At 33.5% G+C, this 20,766-nt stretch overlaps 1 protein-coding gene across 1 annotated transcript in view; it reads left to right on the top strand.

Moving 5' to 3' along the window:
- CSMD1 (CUB and Sushi multiple domains 1) overlaps positions 1-20,766 on the top strand; it is a 1,221,578-nt gene that overhangs the window by 877,350 nt on the left and 323,462 nt on the right. Inside the window, exons 11-12 of the mRNA XM_086608338.1 lie at positions 7,328-7,431; positions 16,562-16,674. Coding sequence (XP_086464464.1) covers positions 7,328-7,431; positions 16,562-16,674 — 217 coding nt within the window. The remainder of the gene's footprint in view (positions 1-7,327; positions 7,432-16,561; positions 16,675-20,766) is intronic.

Genomic DNA, 20,766 nt, shown 5'->3' on the forward strand with positions numbered 1-20,766 from the left:
CTTGGAGGTGCTGGTTGATGAGACACTCAACATGAGCCGACAATGTGCGCTTGCAGACCAGAAAGCCAACCGTATCCTGGGCTGCATCCAAAGAAGTGTGGCCAGCAAGTTCGAGGGAGGTGATTCTACCTCTCTACTCTACTCTCGTGAGACCTCACCTGGAGTACTGCGTTCAGCTCTGGGATCCCCAACATAAAAAGCACATGGAGCTGTTGGAGCGAGTCCAGAGGAGGGCCACAAAGATGATCAGAGGGCTGGAGCACTTCTCCTCTGAAGACCGGCTAAGAGAGTTGGAGTTGTTCAGCCTGGAGAAGAGAAGGCTCCAGGGACACCTTCTAGCAGCCTTCCTGTACTTTAAAGGGGCCTACAAGAAAGGTGGAGGGGGACTTTTTACAAGGGAATGTAGTGATGGGACAAGGAGTAATGGCTTTAAACTGAAAGAGGGCAGATTTAGGTAAGATATAAGGAAGAAATTCTTCACTCTGAGGGTGGTGATGCACTGGAACAGGTTGCCTAGAGAAGTTGTGGCTGCCCCATCCCTGGAAATGTTCAGGTCCAGATGGGATAAGGCTTTGAGGCCCGATCTAGAGGAAGGTGTCCCTGTCCATTGCAAGGGGTTTAGAACTAGATGATCTTTAAGGTCTCTTATGATTTTAATTAGGAATCTTGATACTAATGTTTCTCACGCTATTGAATTTTATTTCGCAACTTATTTTATGGGTCTGTATTTCAGTCTAAAATTTTAATAATAAGGATTGCCCTCCTATATAAAGCATATTGATATCTTCTGAGTAAAATTCTGTGTAAACCCAACTGTTGTTACCCTTCTTTCCAAAAAACCCAAACTCCTCCTCTAATAGTCCAGAACCAGTAATTAAAAAAAAAAAAAGAAGAGAAAAACAAACCAACAGAAACCATCTTTTTTTTTTGACATTTACCTTTTAATGTAAGTAGAGGTGTGAAAGCCTATAGAGGGAGCTACAGGCAATGGCCAACACAGTGCAAGGACAAGCTTGGCAATATGTAAGGCAGTTTTGTGGGTTAACCCTGGTAGACAGCTCAGCCCCGTACTGTCCCTCGCTCACTCCTCTCCAGTAGAATGGGAGAGAGTCTTGGAAGGATAAAAGTGAGAAAACTTGTGGTCTGAGATAGAGAGAGTTTAATAGGTAGAGCAAAAACTGAACATGCAAGCAAAGCAAAACAAGGAATTCATTCACTACTACTCGTCAGCAGGCAGGTGTTCAGCCATCTCCAGGTGTCCTGTTTTCAGCTGGGACAGAGTTGTTCTTTTTAGCAGCTAGAAGAGCTCTGAGTTTTGATTTTAGTCTTGGACTCTTTATGAGAAGAATGCTGACAGCGCACTGATGTTTATAGTTGGCACCGAGGTCTCAAGGACTTTTCAGCTGCCGTGTTCTGCCAGTGTGCAGGAGCACAACAGGATAGTGGGGAGCATGGCCGGGACAGAGGGTCCACAACTCCCCTTACGATTTGTACTTCGACTTTCCATTGAGGGTCAAATTAAATATGGAAATATTCCATATCATGCAGTGTCATGCCCAGTATGAAAGTGAGGGTCAGACAGAAAGAACGGCCTTTGCTCTTCCGGGACTCTCACTCTCGGACTCTTGGTGTCTCTTTCTCTTTCTCTATTTTTGGGCCTCTCGCTTGTCCGGGATTGCGGTGTCAGGACTTATCTGTTTTGAGATCCTTAGTCCATGACGGGATGGGCCTTGGTCAAGGGGTGGTGAGAAATTACACTGTGCATCACTTGTTTGTATTTATTATTTTCATGATACATATGTAGATGTTCATATATTAGTAGTAGTAGTATTAAATTGTTCTTATCTCCACCCACAAGTCTCTTTCCCTTTTCCTCTTTAATTCTCTTCCTCATCTGGGGGGGTGGGGGTGGGGGTTGGGGACGGGGGGAGGGTGAGTGAGCAGCTGTATGGCATTTAGTTGCCAGCCAGCCTAAAACATGACACCAGGAAAGCAGGGCTCCATCACATGTAATAGTTACTGGGGAAGACAAACACCATCGACTCCAAATGTCCCCCACTTCTTCCTCCTTCCCTGAGGTTTATATGCTGAACATGACATCGTATGGTACGGGATATCCCTTTGGTCAGTTGGGTCAGCTGTCCCAGGTGTGTCCCCTTCCAAATCCTTGTGTACCCCCAGCCTACACACTGATGGGGCAGTGTGAGAAACAGAAAAGGCCATGATGCTATATAAGCATCATTCAGCAAAAACTAAAATATCAGTGTGTTATCAGCTTTGTTTCCAGTGCAAATCCAAAACGTAACACCATACAAACTGCTGTGAGGAAAATTAGCCAAAACCATTACAGGCAGTCACCAGCTATTTAATGGATTATGTTAACAAGGATGACAATTATAGAGGATTTGGTTCAGGTTGTAATTAAGACACCACTTTGTTGTCTGCAGATACATTAGGTACTTAGGCTTCCATTTTAGTCACTGATGTATGGGGTACTAAATATAGCAAATATTTAGTAGATAGCAAGCATCAAAGCTCTATGGGTTCCATTAACTGTTTGCTATGTTTTTCCTGTGAACACTGGAAATGTTAGAAAGTTCCTAATACATTATTTGATACAGTTGTAGTTTAATTAAACATTTTATCTGATGTTTTTTGTTTCAGAATTACTTCTTTATTTTCATTGGTGACTGAAGTCAACTGAAGCTCAGTTACAAATGAACATTTTTACAAAAAAAGATGCCTAATACCTGTATTTATAATAAATTCTCATTGTTCCCATTATTTAAAAATGTTCTGTAATTGTATGGTTCTGAGAAGAGAGAAGTGCTATTACATGCTTAAGAAGCTTTTCAGAAAATGTATTTAGTGTTATGTTTTAAAAACTCCCTCATATTTCAGAAAACGTTCCCATACATAGATTTTTTTCATGCTTACTGTTGCCGTGGGATCAGTATTATGGTTATATTTCTATAAGGCATTCCTCTATATTTCTATCTTGTACTTCAAAATATTGATTATTCTCTGATCACACTAATTTAGTATAGACATTCTTGTGGTTTTCTGAGTTACTGAAAAGGAGATCTCTGTAGTTCAGATTTAATCATCCATAGAATTTGTGCATAAGAGTTACCTAGTTTTATTGCTGTTTCTAGTCAATGATCAACAGGATTTTGGGCACAGTCACAGTGACTCTTAAGACTTGAAGGCATATCACTGTACGGAGGGGTGGGCTAGCACTTTTTTTTAAGTTTTGAGGAATGCTGAATCCGTGTATGTATTCTTTAATGCTGGTATCATTGTTTGATATTGCTGCTATATTATGTTGTTGTTAAGTGAAATAGGTACTCCAAAACCTCATTTAAAGCTCTGGTTTAAGCATCTCACTTGTTTCTTGAAGAAATTTTAGAAAGATTTAAGAATCTGAAAGACTATAGCAATATTTTGGTGTTTGTGCCTTTGAGCATGAGGTGGCAGTAAAAGAAATGACAGAGTCAAAAACATTTGCATGATTGTGATGCTTTCAAATTTTACACAGCAACAGGGAGAAGTTGCAAACTAGGAAAATGCTATTATATTTGAAGCTAATATGTCAATGAAATGGCGTAACCTGTAACAGTTGCAAACAGCTTTCATCAAAAGCCTTTATAATGAACACATTTTCTATTTACGATTTTAAAACTTCAAATCAGGTATCTTCAAGTCTATTTCCCTGTTCTTCATATATTTTACTGTAGCTTTACTGAGGTAACAAATTTTCTCATCTTTAAAAGCAGCTTCTTCAAGGAAGCCTTGTTTCTTGTTTCACTTTTTTTTTTTCTTTTTTTAATAAGACACATTTCCACTAGCGCATGTGTGCTTTTTTGAAGTCATTTGCTTGATCTGCTTGTAAATATAAGAGATATCTTACTGGTATTTCTCTTTTCTGCTTGCGTCTTGAAATAAAATTTACTGTGCTCACTTTTTACTTTGCATTTACTATATTGAATGCATAAATTTCTAACATTTTAAGAAATAATGAAATAGATCTTATTAGTAGTGAAATGAACATGTACACCTAGGCATTTGGAAATGTCATTTTACGATATTCTCTACTGCTTCTTCCGGGAAGAATATCCGTACAGAAATTTCTCTTACTACAACTGTGGTGCTGCCTTTCCCCTTTACTTGCTATAACAGTTATGCCAGCAGAAATATAAAAGTGTGGGAGTGCCTAGGATAAAAGAAAATGCTTCTAAGGAAAATGTAATTATGACAGGAAATTCACTTGCAGAGCTTCCATTAGATGCCTCCTTAGGTGTTTCATATTTTTAAGCTTTTTTGTTTTCACAGTCTATTCATCTGATCATAAGTAATCATTCTGAATTGCTTATAAGGGAATTTTGTCTCATGCATTTCAGAAAGCAAACAGGATCATTTTTCTGGAAGAAGTATAACTGCTCATCCATAAACAAATATAATAGGTTTGGAAGTAATTTTTGTGTTTCCAATTTTTCTTAATGAAAATTAATTATTTTCTTTATTTTAATCAGTTCAGAGTAAGAATATTTAAAAATGATGATCAAATTAGTATTACTGAATTTTTTTTTTAGTTGCAAAACAACATTGAGTATGGAGAAGTGTCTCAGAGTGGCTTTTTCCGCTAAGTATATAAATCAATACCATTTAACCACGTATGGGTATATTGTTCTTGCTGATATTGGTTCAATCTTTTTAAGTTTTTCCCACACTGTATTTATATCTATATCCATACAAAACTGTCTTACTTTCTTTTTCAAAAATAAACTGGCAAGCAACCCTCCCTCCATCTAACAAATCTCAAAAATCCTTTTGATGATTAGGAGCTTTTATCTGCAGAAGAACTAATTTTATCTAAATATATCTTTATAAACATTAGTCTCCTGTAGCCATCCAAACTCTCTGTATAGTCAATGGAAGGAGTAACTCTAAATGGCAGTTTGTTCCACCTTAAGACAGGTAATGTGTCTTGTGTTCTGGGTGCCATTTTCTGTCAACTGACTGTAGCCATTAGATTGGGTGCTTAATGATACATGGTAAAATTTAGGTTTTATGAATCAGATTAAAGGAATTTAAATAAGACCTCCTAACTTTTAACCATTTGGATGTCTTTCCAACATATTTTATTTGCTAGCATAGAATAACAATCAGCATGGAAGTGAAGATAACAAGATTTTGTTTAATAATGTCTAATATTTCTTCAAACACAATGTATTTCACATAAAGAAACTTTTCTTGTGACTTTTCCTATAAGCTTAACAAGGTCTTTAGATCTTTAAATCTTTAATTTATGGTTTCTATTCAATTAGTTTTTTGTAACTTATTTTATTATTAAAGAGGTGAACATTCACATTTTTTTTAAATTGTAATGTAAGTCTAACCAAATAGAGCATATTTAAATAATAGATTTCCATATTTTGAATATTCTATCAGGTTCCCCCTCCACACACATAAAATAAAATTTGCGTTTAATTTAAAGTCTTATATGCGTTGTTATTTTTATTGCAAGAAACAACTCTGCTTTTATGCTTCTACATATTTATCTTGCTTGTTAAACATGTTTATAATCTAGCGGACGGAAATATATATTATCTATAGCATATTACTGTAAATTCTTGTGATTATTGAAACATAATGTAGATAATGCAGTACACATCTCAAAGGCTGCAAGTTTGCAAAATATGCTGTAAACATCCTGTGTTAGATCACAAAACAAAACCTCTGACCTATTGCCAAAACAATTGTACAGGTATTTCTGTTAATAATGTTTTTCATAGCTGTGGATATCATAGCATCATTTAGCTTTTCTTTAAACCTTCCACTCTTTTACCTTTTAATGACAATTTTTAAGTATTAATTCCACTTTAAACCATATAAGGGGTCTTAGTCCGGGAGTAATTTTAGCATATTTTTAAAAACATAAATATACAAATAACAAAGATGGCAAAGCAAGGTATGAAAAGCAAGACATGAATTTATAGCAAGAGGCAATATATTATCTTAGATCTATGGATGTTTTATTAAAAACAGGCTTTTCTTTGGGTTAGAAAATAAAGCCACATAGTTCAATATAAGCCTCATGTACTTCAGTAGTGTTCCTCTTCGAAGTTGATAGCACTAGACTCTTCCCATTCCAACACAGACAAATGACATGTGCTGACTTTCTATTTTCATATTGAGAAAGTTTGAACAACTAGCTTAGCTTGGATGTTGTTTTTTTACAGGGCTAAAATTTAGATGAGATGAATTCTCCCTGGAAGATCGCATAGAAATAAACTTAAGCAGATGGAAACTATTGTTTTTTTTCATATGTTGCTGCCAAAATAGCAGCATAATATGGCTGATGCAGAAAGCTCAAATCGGGCCCAAATATTGTTTTTAGCCACAAAACAGAAGAAAAGTTAATTGCGTTTTTGTGCAATGGCAGAAGTTGTGTGAAAGTCTACCCAGGGGTATCTGCAACTTTTAGTATAAAGATCAAACAAATAATCTTGTGGAAAATCATTGTGACTCTTTATATCAAGTTGCACTTTTATATCAAGTTGCCTGCAGAAACTTTGGTATCAAAATACAAAAAGGTACAGTGTACATATATACATTTGACCTGCAACTACTTCTCATCAATACAGATCTCTAAAAAGTTATTGTCATAGAAGTGTTCTTCTGTACAAAAATAAATCCACTTTCCTACTTTATCTTATAAAATTACAGTTTCAGTAAATTATAAATATATTTTCAAAAAATTCTGAGAGATACAGTTTTAATTTTCTGGGCAATTCATGATTAGACATTGAGTGAAATCATAGCTTAGGGTTAGTAATTTATGCAAGGACATGTCTGCTTTTGTATTTCTCTGCATCAGCCTCCTCTACCTTCTTATGAATTGATAGTTTGTATCTTCCATCTTGTTATTGTATAATTTAACAGACGGGAAGATTTTCACTTCAGATACTTCCAATATTGTGCTATATAATTATTATACAATTATTATAATAAAAAAAAGTTTTTTGCAGCTGTTTATAATAACTTTTCAGTAAGAACTATTATCACCAGCTAGAGGTGATTGGCATCTTTAGTATATGATACCTCTAAAACACTATGGCAAAGGCTTCCCTCTTGTTACTAGAAAATACAGATGTTTCTCCACTTTTTCTATATGTCTTTTTTAAATCCATTAAGACTAACTGAGGTAATCAGTGAGTGCTTCATGACTTGACTTATGGTAGCCAAATAATTTCTTTCAAGACTGGAACAGATCAGATAACCTATGAGTATGTTTTGAAATAACCGACTGGTTTAATTTTATTAGGTCATAAAGCTTGCTTTTGAAGAGTTTGAACTGGAAAGAGGCTATGATACCCTTACTGTTGGAGATGCTGGGAAAGTTGGTGATACCAGAACAGTGTTGTATGTGTAAGTATAGAGCTTCAAAAATTTTCCTTGGAAATAAGTTGTCATATGTTGTTTCTTTTGAATCATGAGTTACCTATTTAACTTTGTAATTTTAATATTTGTAATTTGTTTATATAAGGTAAGCTTAAAATTCAAGTACTATCTAAGAAAACCATTAATTACAAAATTCTCTCCAGATCTTTAGTAGCATCTTTATAGTCTTTAATACTAGAGACTAAAAACGGCAGAGAACTGAGATTAGACTTTTTTAAACCCAAAAAAGCTTCTTCTAAGAAACAAGCATTGTCTGTACAATTCTAATTGTATTCATTAGCAATTAAAAGAATAAAAAGAATGCTTAGATTTCAGCAAACAGAAAATTGATTAATTTCAAAATTTTTATACTTAAAATTGGATTTGTGAACAAAATTTTCGTGAAAGCACATAGGCCACTATTCGGTAAAGTTAAACATGCTCCATGGATTAATAGATAGTAGAGTAGAATAGAATACAATAGAATAGAATAGAACAGAATAGAACATAATAGAATGATATAATATAATACAGTATAATATATGTACAATATATATAATGTAATATAATATGTAGAAAGTTTAGGAACTTACATAAATTTTAAGGAAAATTTCAAACTAGATAGCTAATCTTAAAATACAAATCTTTAGTACTGTCTGGGCTAATGGAAAGAATAGAATCCTGTATAGATTGATTAATCTCATCTACCTTAACCATCTTATTTTGTTTGTATATGCTCATTTGCCTTCTTTCATGATGGGAGCTTTTGGTCACAAGATGTGTGCTACAAGTTGTAGCTTTTGAAGGGTTTGTTTAGCATATGAATCCTGATCACAGATTGCAAAACAAAATTACAGGGTTAGTAAATCAGCAAAGACTAAGTAAGAGAGATAGCAGCATTTCCTTCATAATACCATTACTTGACATTGCATAGAAATCTACTGGATAAAAACAGTATTGAACGCATTGGAAAAAAGAATCTATCATAATTTTATATTTTGAGGTTTTTAAATCCATATAAGTTATTGAATTGTTTATTTTATATAATTATAACAAATGAGTGCACTTAACACCTACAGAATTTATTTTAAATTAATTAGAATATTTTTGGATGAACAAGTCTGAATACAATATCCTCATTTAATTTATTTGTTTATGAAGTAATAATATTTATTAATTGCTACTTTCTGAACTATGATATCAAAGGACATGGAGCACCCCTACTTTAATTTGTCTTAAAAGATAAGACTGGAAAATTATTGGATTAATTGCGTGATGCATGTTTCTTGTCTTGCAATAGCAACTAGCTGCTTCTGAGTAAATTGAATTCCATGTTCTGGGTAACTGAAGAAGAAAATAAGAAAAAAAATCCCATTTTAAGAGCTTAAACTTTAAGCTAACGATAGAAGACTTGAACTGGGAGTGAGAAATTCAACACTCGTTTATTTTCTCTTGTATTTTGCAGACCAGTTAATTATTGCAGCAGTCTTTCTGGGGATGTTTAACTGCTTGTGACTGACAAAAGAGTTTACAATATTTCCTTTTTATATTGGGTTACATTTCGGCTTACAGGGATCCCAAAACTCCTTCCAAGTCAAGTTTCTGAACTTAATAAATTTGGTACTCCAAATTGTTCATTCTGTTTGTTACACTGTGAGTACTTCACATATCAATGTTTGCCTTTTTAAAATTACTTACCAAGTAATTGTCAAATTTCTTTTTTGTACCTTTCCGTTTGAAGGGATTTAGCCTGTGACTACATACTCCACATTTATTTTCCATGACTGCCTAAAAAAAATTATTTTAAAAATCTAATATAATCTTAGTCATATTAATTGCTATTTTTGGTGTCTTAACAAGGCAGGCCCCCAAAGTCACATTACCTCCTATAACTATTTTTCACTTGAATGATATTTTTAAGATCTCTGTGGCAGATGTCCACTTCAAAATCTGTCATTGGTGTTTCCAGCACTAGTACAGTGTTCTCACTAGAGATGTGCGGTACTTTTTCTAGCCCTTCCTTCAGTATGATTTTTAAGTAAAATAGCCACTGTTTTATCCTTATTACTCTGTAGCCTATCCCTTAGGATTACAGCACAGTCTTGGCCCTTCCATCTTTAGTGTAAATCGTATCTTTGATGAAAACGAGGTCTATGCAACTCAATTTATCTGCCTTTTGGGTTGTAATACTTTGCACATTAATGTTGCCTTGAGAGTAATTTGAGAAAGTAAATGATTAATAACACAGTGGAAATACAGGAAGGCCCAAATAGGAAGCTACAGTGTCACAACAATTAGTAATGAATCTGAGTTTCTATTGTGACACTGGTTTTGCAGTTATTAAACACTGGATTGTAGCATACATTATGAAATACACTATGTTTGAACTGCATCACAGGCATGCTCCTTTTCACTTGCTTTTGATAAAGGTCTTCTGTGGATGCAAAGTAACTTTCCCCATAAAACATTAGGCCCACTTATAGACTGCATTACCGTGGGAATGCTCTTAACTAAATGTCAAAGTGATTTTCTTACCAAAATTTTCTATTTGTTGGTTTTAATAACTTCAGTTGTACTTAATGAGGTTTGAGCAGCACCTTACAGTTTTTATTCTTCTCGGACTAATGAAGCAGCTTATAACAAAGACTTTTCTGACTAGATTTAATTTATAATTTCTCAGGATCAATTGAAAAATAATATAGCTTTTCTTACACTGAGCAAATTTCTGTTGCCAGCATTTCTGCAGAAATTCTACAAATATTACTGTTGAAACTCATGCCTTTAATCTAAAGCTTCATAGCTTTTACAATTTAGGTTAAACTAAACAAGCAAAAATAAATACATTTCTAAGTCCGAACCTAATTTCTAAGTGATTTGAACCTTTTCCTTGCATATAAAATAGTCATGTCTAAACACACGAGCCTCAGCCCCAGGCAAAATTTTCCAGCTTTCAGCCACTAGAGCCCTCAAGAGAGTAACTACTTCTGGGTGCTTTATTGTAAACCTTGTACTCAAACTTTACAATGAGCTCAGTTATGCCAAGATGTTTATAAGCCATCCATCCAATGAACACCAGAAACTGGCTAATGGCACATAGCTAAACAGGGCACCTTTAAATACTTGATGGGAAGAAGATTGAGGGAGTTGACAGGGATCACAGTATATAAATGATCAGTTCTAGCATAAGCTTTCTGTAGTGTCCAAACTCTCAGCCATTGGTGATTATCTGAGTAACCTCAAAGCTGTAGCGCTACAGCTAGAGGGGAATAGGAAGGGATACTGATGTTTAAAAAGGACAAAAAGAAAAAGTATAGACTATCCAGCTCAAATTCAATTTTTGGAAGAGATTAGAAAAATAATTAGAAAAAGTCTTTTAAATTCATGTAAAACAGCACTGAGATGATACAACAAGCAATATACTTTGATGAAGAGCAAATTATTTCAAATCAATTTAATGCATTTATATGACAGGGTAGATGGCATTTTGAGTAGGGATATACTGGGTTTTAGTTTATTAAAGCAGTCTAATTTTAGTATTTATACTAAACTTTTTAGAAAATCCTATCATCAAGAGCTTAATTAGTTAAAGGGGGATATGTCCATCAATTTTATGGTTTTTAACAGTTTCTTTGTAAGCCCTACTTTTTGAAAATTTAGCAATATTATTTTATGCAATATGTATGCTGAGATGGTTAGCTCTGGAAATACAGCTATACAACTTACTGAAAATTAATCTAAATGTGTTTAAGCTGTAAAGTTTGATTGCAGTTATTTCTCATATTTAGCAGAGCTTGACTAGAAGCTAGTGACTACCCTTGCAAAATAATTTGCTAACAATAATCATGTATGAGGCGAAAATTATCAGTTAGAATGTTTTCTGCAAAGCCCTGTTTTGTGTTCTTAAATTCTTGTAAATTAAACTCTGCTTTAGAAAGTCTGCTTTTCCTTGAAATAGTATGATCTATATGTTTCTTGCAGCAGTTACATTAAAACTTAGTTTCCTTTTCTGAAATTATTCCCTTAAGACATGAATCTTTTAATTCTTCTTATATTGAAAACTTCTTTTTTCTTTTTTTTTCCCTGATACAAAGAACAAATCGTAAATTAGTGGTTCAATACCAGCTGCTTACGTCAGCTGTTTCAGTATACAGACAACCATCTGTGATAGAGAAATGTTTTTTTTTTAGTAAACCGTTTTCCTTTTCTTCTATTCACACACAGTTTGTAAACTTACTGGTGGCTTGGAAAAGAACCTACCCTATCATAACTGGTAAAAAAACCCAGACTGCCTTTTATATATCTCAATCATTATTGAATCTGATTTCCTAGTAACTTATTCTTCACTCTGAATTTTTTAGAAGTTGTAAAATTTAGGAGAGGAAGTAGATTTGGGGGTTTTATTTGTTTATTTTTCAATACTGTGTTCGAGTCTTTCTCCCATGATTAGCTAGGTAGTAGACAATATTAAAAAGAAATATATGAAAAGAAAAATACAAAGCCAAGTAAAACTAGGGATTTTTAGTGACACTGCTTATCACAGCTATACAGTCAAACCTTCAGAACTTTAGTTCGCAATATGGTTGCAATTATGATAATGCTTTGTCACAATTATGTATGATAATAACTTGTCATCTTTGAAGGACAGAATAGTACTGTAAAATTGTTTCTTTAGAAGGCGAAGAAAACTTGGACAAACAATGAAAAGCAAAAGGAAAATATATTCACACATTGAAAACTCAAAAAGTGTTTGTGATTGAATTTTAAAATAAATTTTCGTTTTATACAGTTGTATAATGTCACAAAGGCAGATTTATTGACTTTTGAATGCTATGCTTCATTCAGCTTACTTTACTGTTCTAATGCCTCCAAAGGACATTTATTTATAATATTCTGCACAATAAAAGAACAAGAAAAAGAAAAAAAAATGCAGAAAGAACTCAAAGCTTTTTCACATTTATGTGGAATGTCCTTAATTTAAAGGATTACTTTCTTTTCAAAATAAAGATTATTGAGTAGTTAACATTTGTAGGAAATAGATATTGTAGCAGAGGTATTTGAATACATATACATATATGAAAAGTGCACACTGGACTTTCTCTTTGATGAAGTTGTGAGAGGGAAAAATAGCATAATGAAAACATAGTTGATGTTACATATTTTAAAATTTTATTTCAGACCCCTGAAAATTACATCTCAAGCCTAAAATCCAAACCTCAGCCTCTTTCATACACAAGTCAGACTTCTCATTCTCAACTCATCACAATTAACAGTAGATTTTTTTTTTCTTGTTTATATATTTAAAACAGCAATAAAATATTTTGGAATTCAATATATGTATCTTTAATCACATACTTTCTATGTTTTTTAATAATAATGAGTTATTATTTTTATGACCACACTGCTTATGTATACCCATAGTTTGGTGCCATGCTTGTGCCATCAGCATTTTGAATTCAAGTATTTATTGACCATTTTCTGCTGATTATGTGTCCTGAACTACATAGAAGCAAACAGGATTCTTAGTCCTGGACACTATTCTTAAAAGCCTTGCTCTGGTTTCATTTAGATAACTCAGATTAGAGAATAAACTGGTGCAAAAAATTTCTTTCTCTCACAGTTGTCTTTTCCGACCTGGGAGTCTGTTCAGAGTACTGAGGAGCTTGAGTTTGGCTTCCATTACTTCATCAGCTGCATCAATCACCTTAACATTTTTAACTTCTTTCTTATAGAGATAACCTGGGATTGTATATTACTGCATGAGATGAGTTTAGCACCAGCCAATCTGAGTGGCTGGTCTCCAATCTCTGTTCCTGAACTCACAAATGATCTGATTTTAAGATGGTTACAAACTGGGACAAACTCTGAGTCAGCAGCAGCACGTGTTGTCAGACAGACCTCCATTCCCTAAACATCCAGTCTACCCTATCTGCCATCCTTCTAGTTGAAGGATGCAGTTCTATATACAGGAGTATTCTCAGGGAACCCTTAATAAAAAAAACCACAAACAAACAACACAAACACAAACCAAAAAACAACAACAACAACAAACTATTCTCTATTTAATTATTTCTGCTTTTTTTAGCTTCCTTTTTGTTTTTCTTTGAGTTTTGTTTTCTCCCTTCCCCTTCTCCAACAGTCTTGACTCTCTTCCTATACCCCCTATACATGAACCTGAGAAAGCAATGATGTATATTTTGTCTGATTGATATATGCCATCTGTAGATAAGCCATTGGCATTTTGAAGGGAGATGACATGAAGCTGAAGGATGACTTCCTTAACTTGAGTCTGCCTGTTGTCAAGTTGGTAATTTTCTTTAAGCCCGTGGGAATTTAGATAGCTTTATTATGTCCTTCCTCTGACAAATTTGGTTAATATTAATTAGCCAATTCCAGTTGTATTAGGGAGACAACTGAAGATCAGATGGATAGGTAGTGTAAATGTATAGTTATAATTTCACTGGGAAATAAGTTAAAAAAACCCAAACACATGTATTGGATTATTTTTATGATGAAAAATTTCTGGCTGTGTGATGTGATTACAGCTTATTCTGTTTTGTTGTGGGTTTTTATTTGCTTTTTTAAATTTTTATTTTTATTGTATTTGCACGCTGCATAGATATTTATGTACAGTAAAAGTATCCCATACTGCTCAAAAGGACTTCGAATTTTAGAGTTCATCTTATCTGTTTTCAGAAATTATCAGTGTAAGTCTTGTATTAATCAAGTTACTGTATATAAACAGAGCCATTTAAACACTTGTTACTTGGTTAAGCAACAGGTCTGAATAGCCATTGAGAAATTCTTACAGGAAAACTCCAGGTTTCCAGTTGTCTTCCAATAGATCTCCACTATTGTCAAGAGATACCACTGAATTGTTCTTCATTGCCAAAAACTCTCAAACATTTTTTTTATAGCGAGGTGCAGAATACAGGGCATGGCTTAACAGCTATGGCCTGGTATTTTGTTTAAGGGTTTTAACTGGAAAAGTAGGTCAGAAATTAATGACTATTGCTGTGGTTCCAGTAGGTGATCTCCAAATTGTATATATACTCTTCACCTTTTTTTTTTTATATATATATATATGTGTGTGTGTGTATATATATATATATTTCTGCAGACATCTCCTAAACTATGTTTCTTTATGTAACTCTCTGTACTCTATTTATGTTATCTATATTATTCATTTAAAGAACGTCACAACTTTAACAACAAGTATTATTTTATCAGTAAGAGTTTATTAATTATTTTGGCTATAGCCTAGCATCTTTTTGAACCTGCAGAGTTCCTGCTTAGTTTGGCAAGCAACTCAAATTTTCAGACTAAGCATCTGCTTTATTTCTGTTCTTACTATTAACACAGGTCAAACAACAACTTAGCTACACATTGCTGTGTCTTATCAACTTCCTTACTTATCCAAGCTAAGCTCTGTTTATGTGTTTGATTGTGCTGAGCTGTAATAGCTTTGTTTTTTTCCACCTCCTTTTCTGCACCTGTAGTGTCATAATGCTGTCAACTACTTGCTAGCAGGTCATAATCAAAAATCTTCTAGACTGTTTGAGAGCACACTCAGCCATTACAGCAGCAGTTCTAGGTGCATAGGCAGTAGTAATTAGTAAGACCGTAGCCCATTCTACTCAAATAGGGATCTATTTTTTTTTATTTTATTTTTTTTTTTTTATTTTATTTCCAATATATCAAGGTAGGGAAACAAAATATTTTAGATATGGGACGTACAGCTTCTTGTTCATAACCTCGATGGATAAGATTTTAGATGCAAGACAGAGAGGAATCCTATAGCTTGCCTCATGGTTCCTCAGTTCTCGCCTTGTTTCTGCTCAGCCTCTCCTTTTATTGTATCTTTGCATTTCAGATGCGATAGTATTAACAGCTGTTTGATTATATTTAAACAATATGTTTGTGGAAAAATCTGAATACTGGTTTCTGTTTTCTTTATAGCTTCTTTCTTGATAAATTCTGCTTCTGAGACACCTTGTCTCAGTTTGGCACGTTATTTGTTTTACATATCTCACACGTGTTTATTTATCATAGTCAAGGCTGAGAGTTGAAAGAATGACAGATAATCCAGTATGTGACCCATTTGAGCAAAACAAAGTATACATAAATCAAAGAGATGAAGTAATTACTATTTCCTTAAATCAACTACAGTTACTGCAGTACCTGTAGCTTCCATGCCCAAAGCTTCTGATACATTGTGGAGTTCTATGTCCAGATCTAGCAGATGTCCTCTTCCAGTGATGTTTTTGTTTTTGTATCTGATACCAGCTTAATTAGAGATATTCTGCAGCCACTTTTTGTGTGCGATTTAGCTATCATCAAGATCTGAACAGTTGTTCAGATACAGTACTGGAACCCAATTACATGACAGACATTGTTCACCAGTAAGAAGTAATCTATGAAAGTTTTTTTTTTTTTTCTTATTTTTTGACATACATCTTTTTACATTAATATAACAGAATTATAGATGTACAAAGGATATTGCTCAGGTGCTCTAAGGTTTTATGGTGGATTTCACCATCTTGCCTTACATGCGTTGTATTGAAACGTATGTATTTATACATAGTTGTCACGTGTTACTGTATAAGAAATAGCAGTTTTTCTTAAGCTTAAGAGGTCTTTGTGAGTTATTTGAGTGGAGGAGATGAGGTTCTAATAAGTTCTTCTGGACGTATGTGCTGTGAGGTGTGTAAAACAACTTTCTTCACTTTTAAAAAAACATGTCCAAAAAAGCAATTCTAATCTGAACAAGTGAAAACTATTTAACTCACACAGTCCCTCACATCTCTAATAGCTTGATTACTTAATGAAAGCTTTAGATAGAAACAACTTTATTAAAAGTGTTTAATCACTGTTGCGTTGTATGCAGTCATTCAAAATTTTTTTTCCTAAGACTTCACATTGTTCTAATCCGTATAGAATAGTTAGCTCTATCAAAAAACAGCTGATCAGAACACTACGATAATGTTGTAAGTAGGCCTAAATATTATATTAATAGTTTAAAAGGCTGCATTGTAGTAGTAGTAGTAGTAGTAGTAGTAGTAGTAGTTGTAGTAGTAATTTATGCCTCAGAAAATGACTTTGCAATTTATCCTACATACAGACTCACTGGATCTAGTGTTCCTGATCTTATTGTGAGCATGAGCAACCAGATGTGGCTTCATTTACAATCTGATGACAGCATTGGCTCACCAGGATTCAAAGCTGTTTATCAAGGTACGAACTAAATTAACTGTTTTAAACTCATGTTGTAACTTCCTTCATTACATCCCAACAAATTTATTTCAAATAGGCACTTACTTCTTTCACAAATTAGAGTTTTGATACTGTCTCTATAATTAATTAATCGTTAATGGAGATACAGATTTGCAAATACCCACAAAATAACTAAAGAGAATCTCAAATAAAAATTACAGTTATTGTTCTAATGCTTTTTGCTTGAAGGTGAATGCAAATTTCAAATTTCTATCATATTTGAAAAATTTTAAATATTACGTTCTGCTAACCTGTGTAATTCCTTATATTGAATATTATGTGAAAATTGCGGTTAGTTTATTGAGATAGTTACAAAACTTGTTTTCATGCCTTGACAAGAATCTTCACAGACCTAAGTCAAACAAAACCAACAGAACAGATATATTGTATATGATTGTGGAAATTAAGAAGATATATAAGATTGTGGAAATGTAACCCCCAAAAAGTGATCTAAATTACCCTAGCATCATTTGTGTTGCTTCTGTCTCAAAGAGATGAGAACCTTGGCAGCATAAATGTCTAATTTTTCTTGTCTGTGAGCTTCAATTTGATACTTTATGAAGTTAATTCATTCTATTAAAAAATACCTGATAGCTGTTCGTATGTACACATGTGTTGATATTTTCCATTTTAATAGGTTGCCTAGACCTGCAGCTAGAAATAGCTTTTGCTTAGTAACAAATGGTATCACTTTTGGTTAATTTCCATGTTAATTAGTTCACCTTAAGGAAAAGGACAAAAACAGTTAATTCTATTTCAGTAGTTTCTTATGGGCACGTATGGTGAAAATGATTTGATAATAATTTTGTTGAAATTGCTTTTGAACAAAAGATGCTGCAAAACATTGATAAACAATTCACCGTTCAGTAACTGAAAGTGACTTAATTAGAATAGAGGAAGTTCTCCCTAAAAATTTTTTCCTCAATCCAAAATTATAACCTTTATCTCAATGTACTTCCATTAAAAAGTTCAAAAATAGAAATCTATCTGCTGAATTATTTTTCTGATATAATTTTTCTTTCTGGTATTTCTAATTTAAAAACGTCTGTTTTAATTTCTGTATTTCTCTAACTTACTGAAGATATCTAATTTCATTTATCGAGTTCAACCTTTATCTTCTGGGAACTTTCTGAAAACACCTGAGGTATACATTGTAAATTCTGCAGTAATAGTGACATCTCTGTTATGAAGCATATTGTTATCATTTGACAGTTGTATTCTGGCTTTCAGTCTTGTTTTACAACCAATTGTGAGTCATTTGGTGTATTTGTAGCTTTGGAAATTAATTCTAGAATTGTAAAATGTGAATTGTTTACAATCTCAGAAGTGTAGCAAATGTGTTAATATGAAGGTGAATTATAAATTTTTCTCTGTTTTACCTCAATGTTCTCATTAGTTTTATCATAATTTTCTCATCTTCTTTTACTGTTGACAAAACTTTTATCCCTCTGCACTCTCAACGTTTGTCCTGCTGTAGGCCACTTGTAAAATCTTAAACCTCTCTCCTGTCACAAGATACCTCAATGATTCTGCTTATCCGTTGTTTAACAGTTGGAGAACCTGTCCAAAAATAGAATCTCATTTTAATGATGAGAAAGTTAATGGATTGTGACGTGACCTCGAAAACACCGTCTTTGTGATTGCAGTTAGCTAAAAAGAAAGCAAACTGCAGGCTTTGATGGCTTATACATGATCTGTAGAGAAAAAGTAAAGGGTGTCCTTTATCTGAATCTTTTTTACCAAAATGTCTGAGTTTTGCTCAGGATTAGAACATGACTCCTCACCTTCTTGGTTAATATTTTACAATTGACCAACTGAATCTTGACTTTGTATCTATTGCAGTAAAATCAATTTTTATATTAAAGTTTACAAAGCGTCATAAACTGCAGTTTATAGAAAATTATTACTTTAGCTGAGCTTTGTCTCACTTTAATTATGAAATAGAGAAGCATTTTCATGATGGAATTCACCTATCCTACAATAGTATGTCCACCTAAAAATGGCATGAAATGATGCCTGTAAATGAACTCATATACATCACACATTTTGTATACGAGTAGTAAATGTAATCCTGTTTACAGTTTACCTAAGGGATTAAGGGAGGAACTATTCTTTCCATATTCTTATGTCTCTTCTTTGGCTCGCCTTCACAAGTAGTGTGCATAAAGTGTAATCCTAAGGATGAAAACAATGTTAATGTCAGCATACCACAATTTTGAGATCACAGGTTAATCTTGTAACACCAACAGACAAAGTATATTTCTACCATTGACATGCTAAGACTATATTTTTACAAGGTAACTTTTCTTGCAATCTGTTTCTGGTTATAGGCTTTTTTTAAAAGACAATAGGGTAAGAATTTTTCATTAAAGTAATTCTTAAATAATGCATTTCTTTTTAAAATAGTTTTCCTCTTGGACTGCATTTTGATTGTCTTTTGACCACAAATGAAGACTACTCATGCCCAAATTTGCCCAGTAACTGGTGATCTACGGTAGTATTTAGGCAGATTTGAATCAAGGATTTGGTTTATGCCATTTCTTAATATAGGTCAAAGCATACATACATTTACTTGATACATGAATGAGATGGACATAGTCATTGCCATGCATATCCAAGTCAGGATAATGTAATATGGTAATACGATGTTATGCCTTGTAACAATGTCAAACAGCGATATCGGGTCAAGAAGTTGGTCTAGGACAACTTCCTAATAGGACCTAGAGTCACAGCCAAAAAAAAGAAATAGTAAGGTGAATAATATGACTGAGTTTGGCTTATTCCACTCATGTCATAGGTGTGCTACATCTAAAAGTAGGTGCTTTATGGCCTGTAAGGACCAAGGTGGATCATGCAGCCAGACGATCATTAGGCTGCTTCCATGCTTGTGTTCCCATCAGCCGTACCACACTGACATAGAAACAGATGACAGTCAGCTTGAACTTTTAGATGTGAACATTTTAGAATTTTATTAAGCTTGAGATTTTTCTCCCATTCTAGCCTGGAAACCTGTCAGCCTGATAAGAATATTTAATCTTTTGGCTTCTAGACTTCTTGATAACCAGGATAACAACATCTTTTTCATAGCCTATTCAGAACTCACTTTTTATTCCTGCCTTTACATGATTATATAAACTAATGAAGTTATTTTACTAGCCTATCTGTTAGTTCGTAGCAGTGTTATAAAAGAAATCTGGTGGCTCACTGATATAATCCTGAGCATTTTACATAATTTGAAATTATTAAGAATTCTTCGAGGTGTCGGGAATTATGTGAGCCCCTGCAAGCATCTGAAAATGTCAGGTTTACAACCTTAATTTGTATTGATGCTCAGCTGAGCAGTAAAGTTTTAAACTCCACATTATGATGTTCTTTGGAGGAAGATACTTCTTTGCTCGTGAGACGAGTCGAAAAATACTTTCAAAAACATATTTCAGTTGTCAGAGAAATGTCAGTTGTCTTTCTGCATACAGTTATAGCACTTAGTAAACCTTAAATCAGTGCAGTTTTTTACAAACACACAACTAGTTTATAAATGTCATTGCACTACCAATATTGATATAAAAATTTGTTACTGCTTGTAGATTTGATAAAACCTACTCTGAAAGAAATTAATGGATTTAGACTTTTTAAGGACTCTCCTAATTAGATGTGCATTCAGGGAAATCGTAATGTACAGTGTAATGCTTGGAAAGAAAACAACTTCTAAGTTGTTGAAGGAAAACTATGAGCTTCTTATATTACTCTCAGCTTTTCTCTTTCTTTCATCAATTTAATGTATATTAAATTTTCTTTTTATATTTTATTTCTGTGTATTATAATTCAAAGAAATTATTCAAGTGTGTGCTTTTGGGGGCAATAAATACATTTCATATTTTATGTGAATATTTTCATATATTAAAGCTATTTAGTTCTGTACAGAAGTGTCATAGAGTTTCACCATAATGTTGCAGGAATTAATTTGTTTGTAGTACCATACAGTACAAATTAGTTTTGTGGATGGGCAAGCGTCTGTCAATTTCTAAACCAACATGTTATCAATCATTTTCAGAT

This window comes from Tauraco erythrolophus, chromosome 2, assembly GCF_009769465.1.
Source record: "Tauraco erythrolophus isolate bTauEry1 chromosome 2, bTauEry1.pri, whole genome shotgun sequence".
In the NCBI taxonomy this organism is placed as follows: domain Eukaryota; kingdom Metazoa; phylum Chordata; class Aves; order Musophagiformes; family Musophagidae; genus Tauraco; species Tauraco erythrolophus.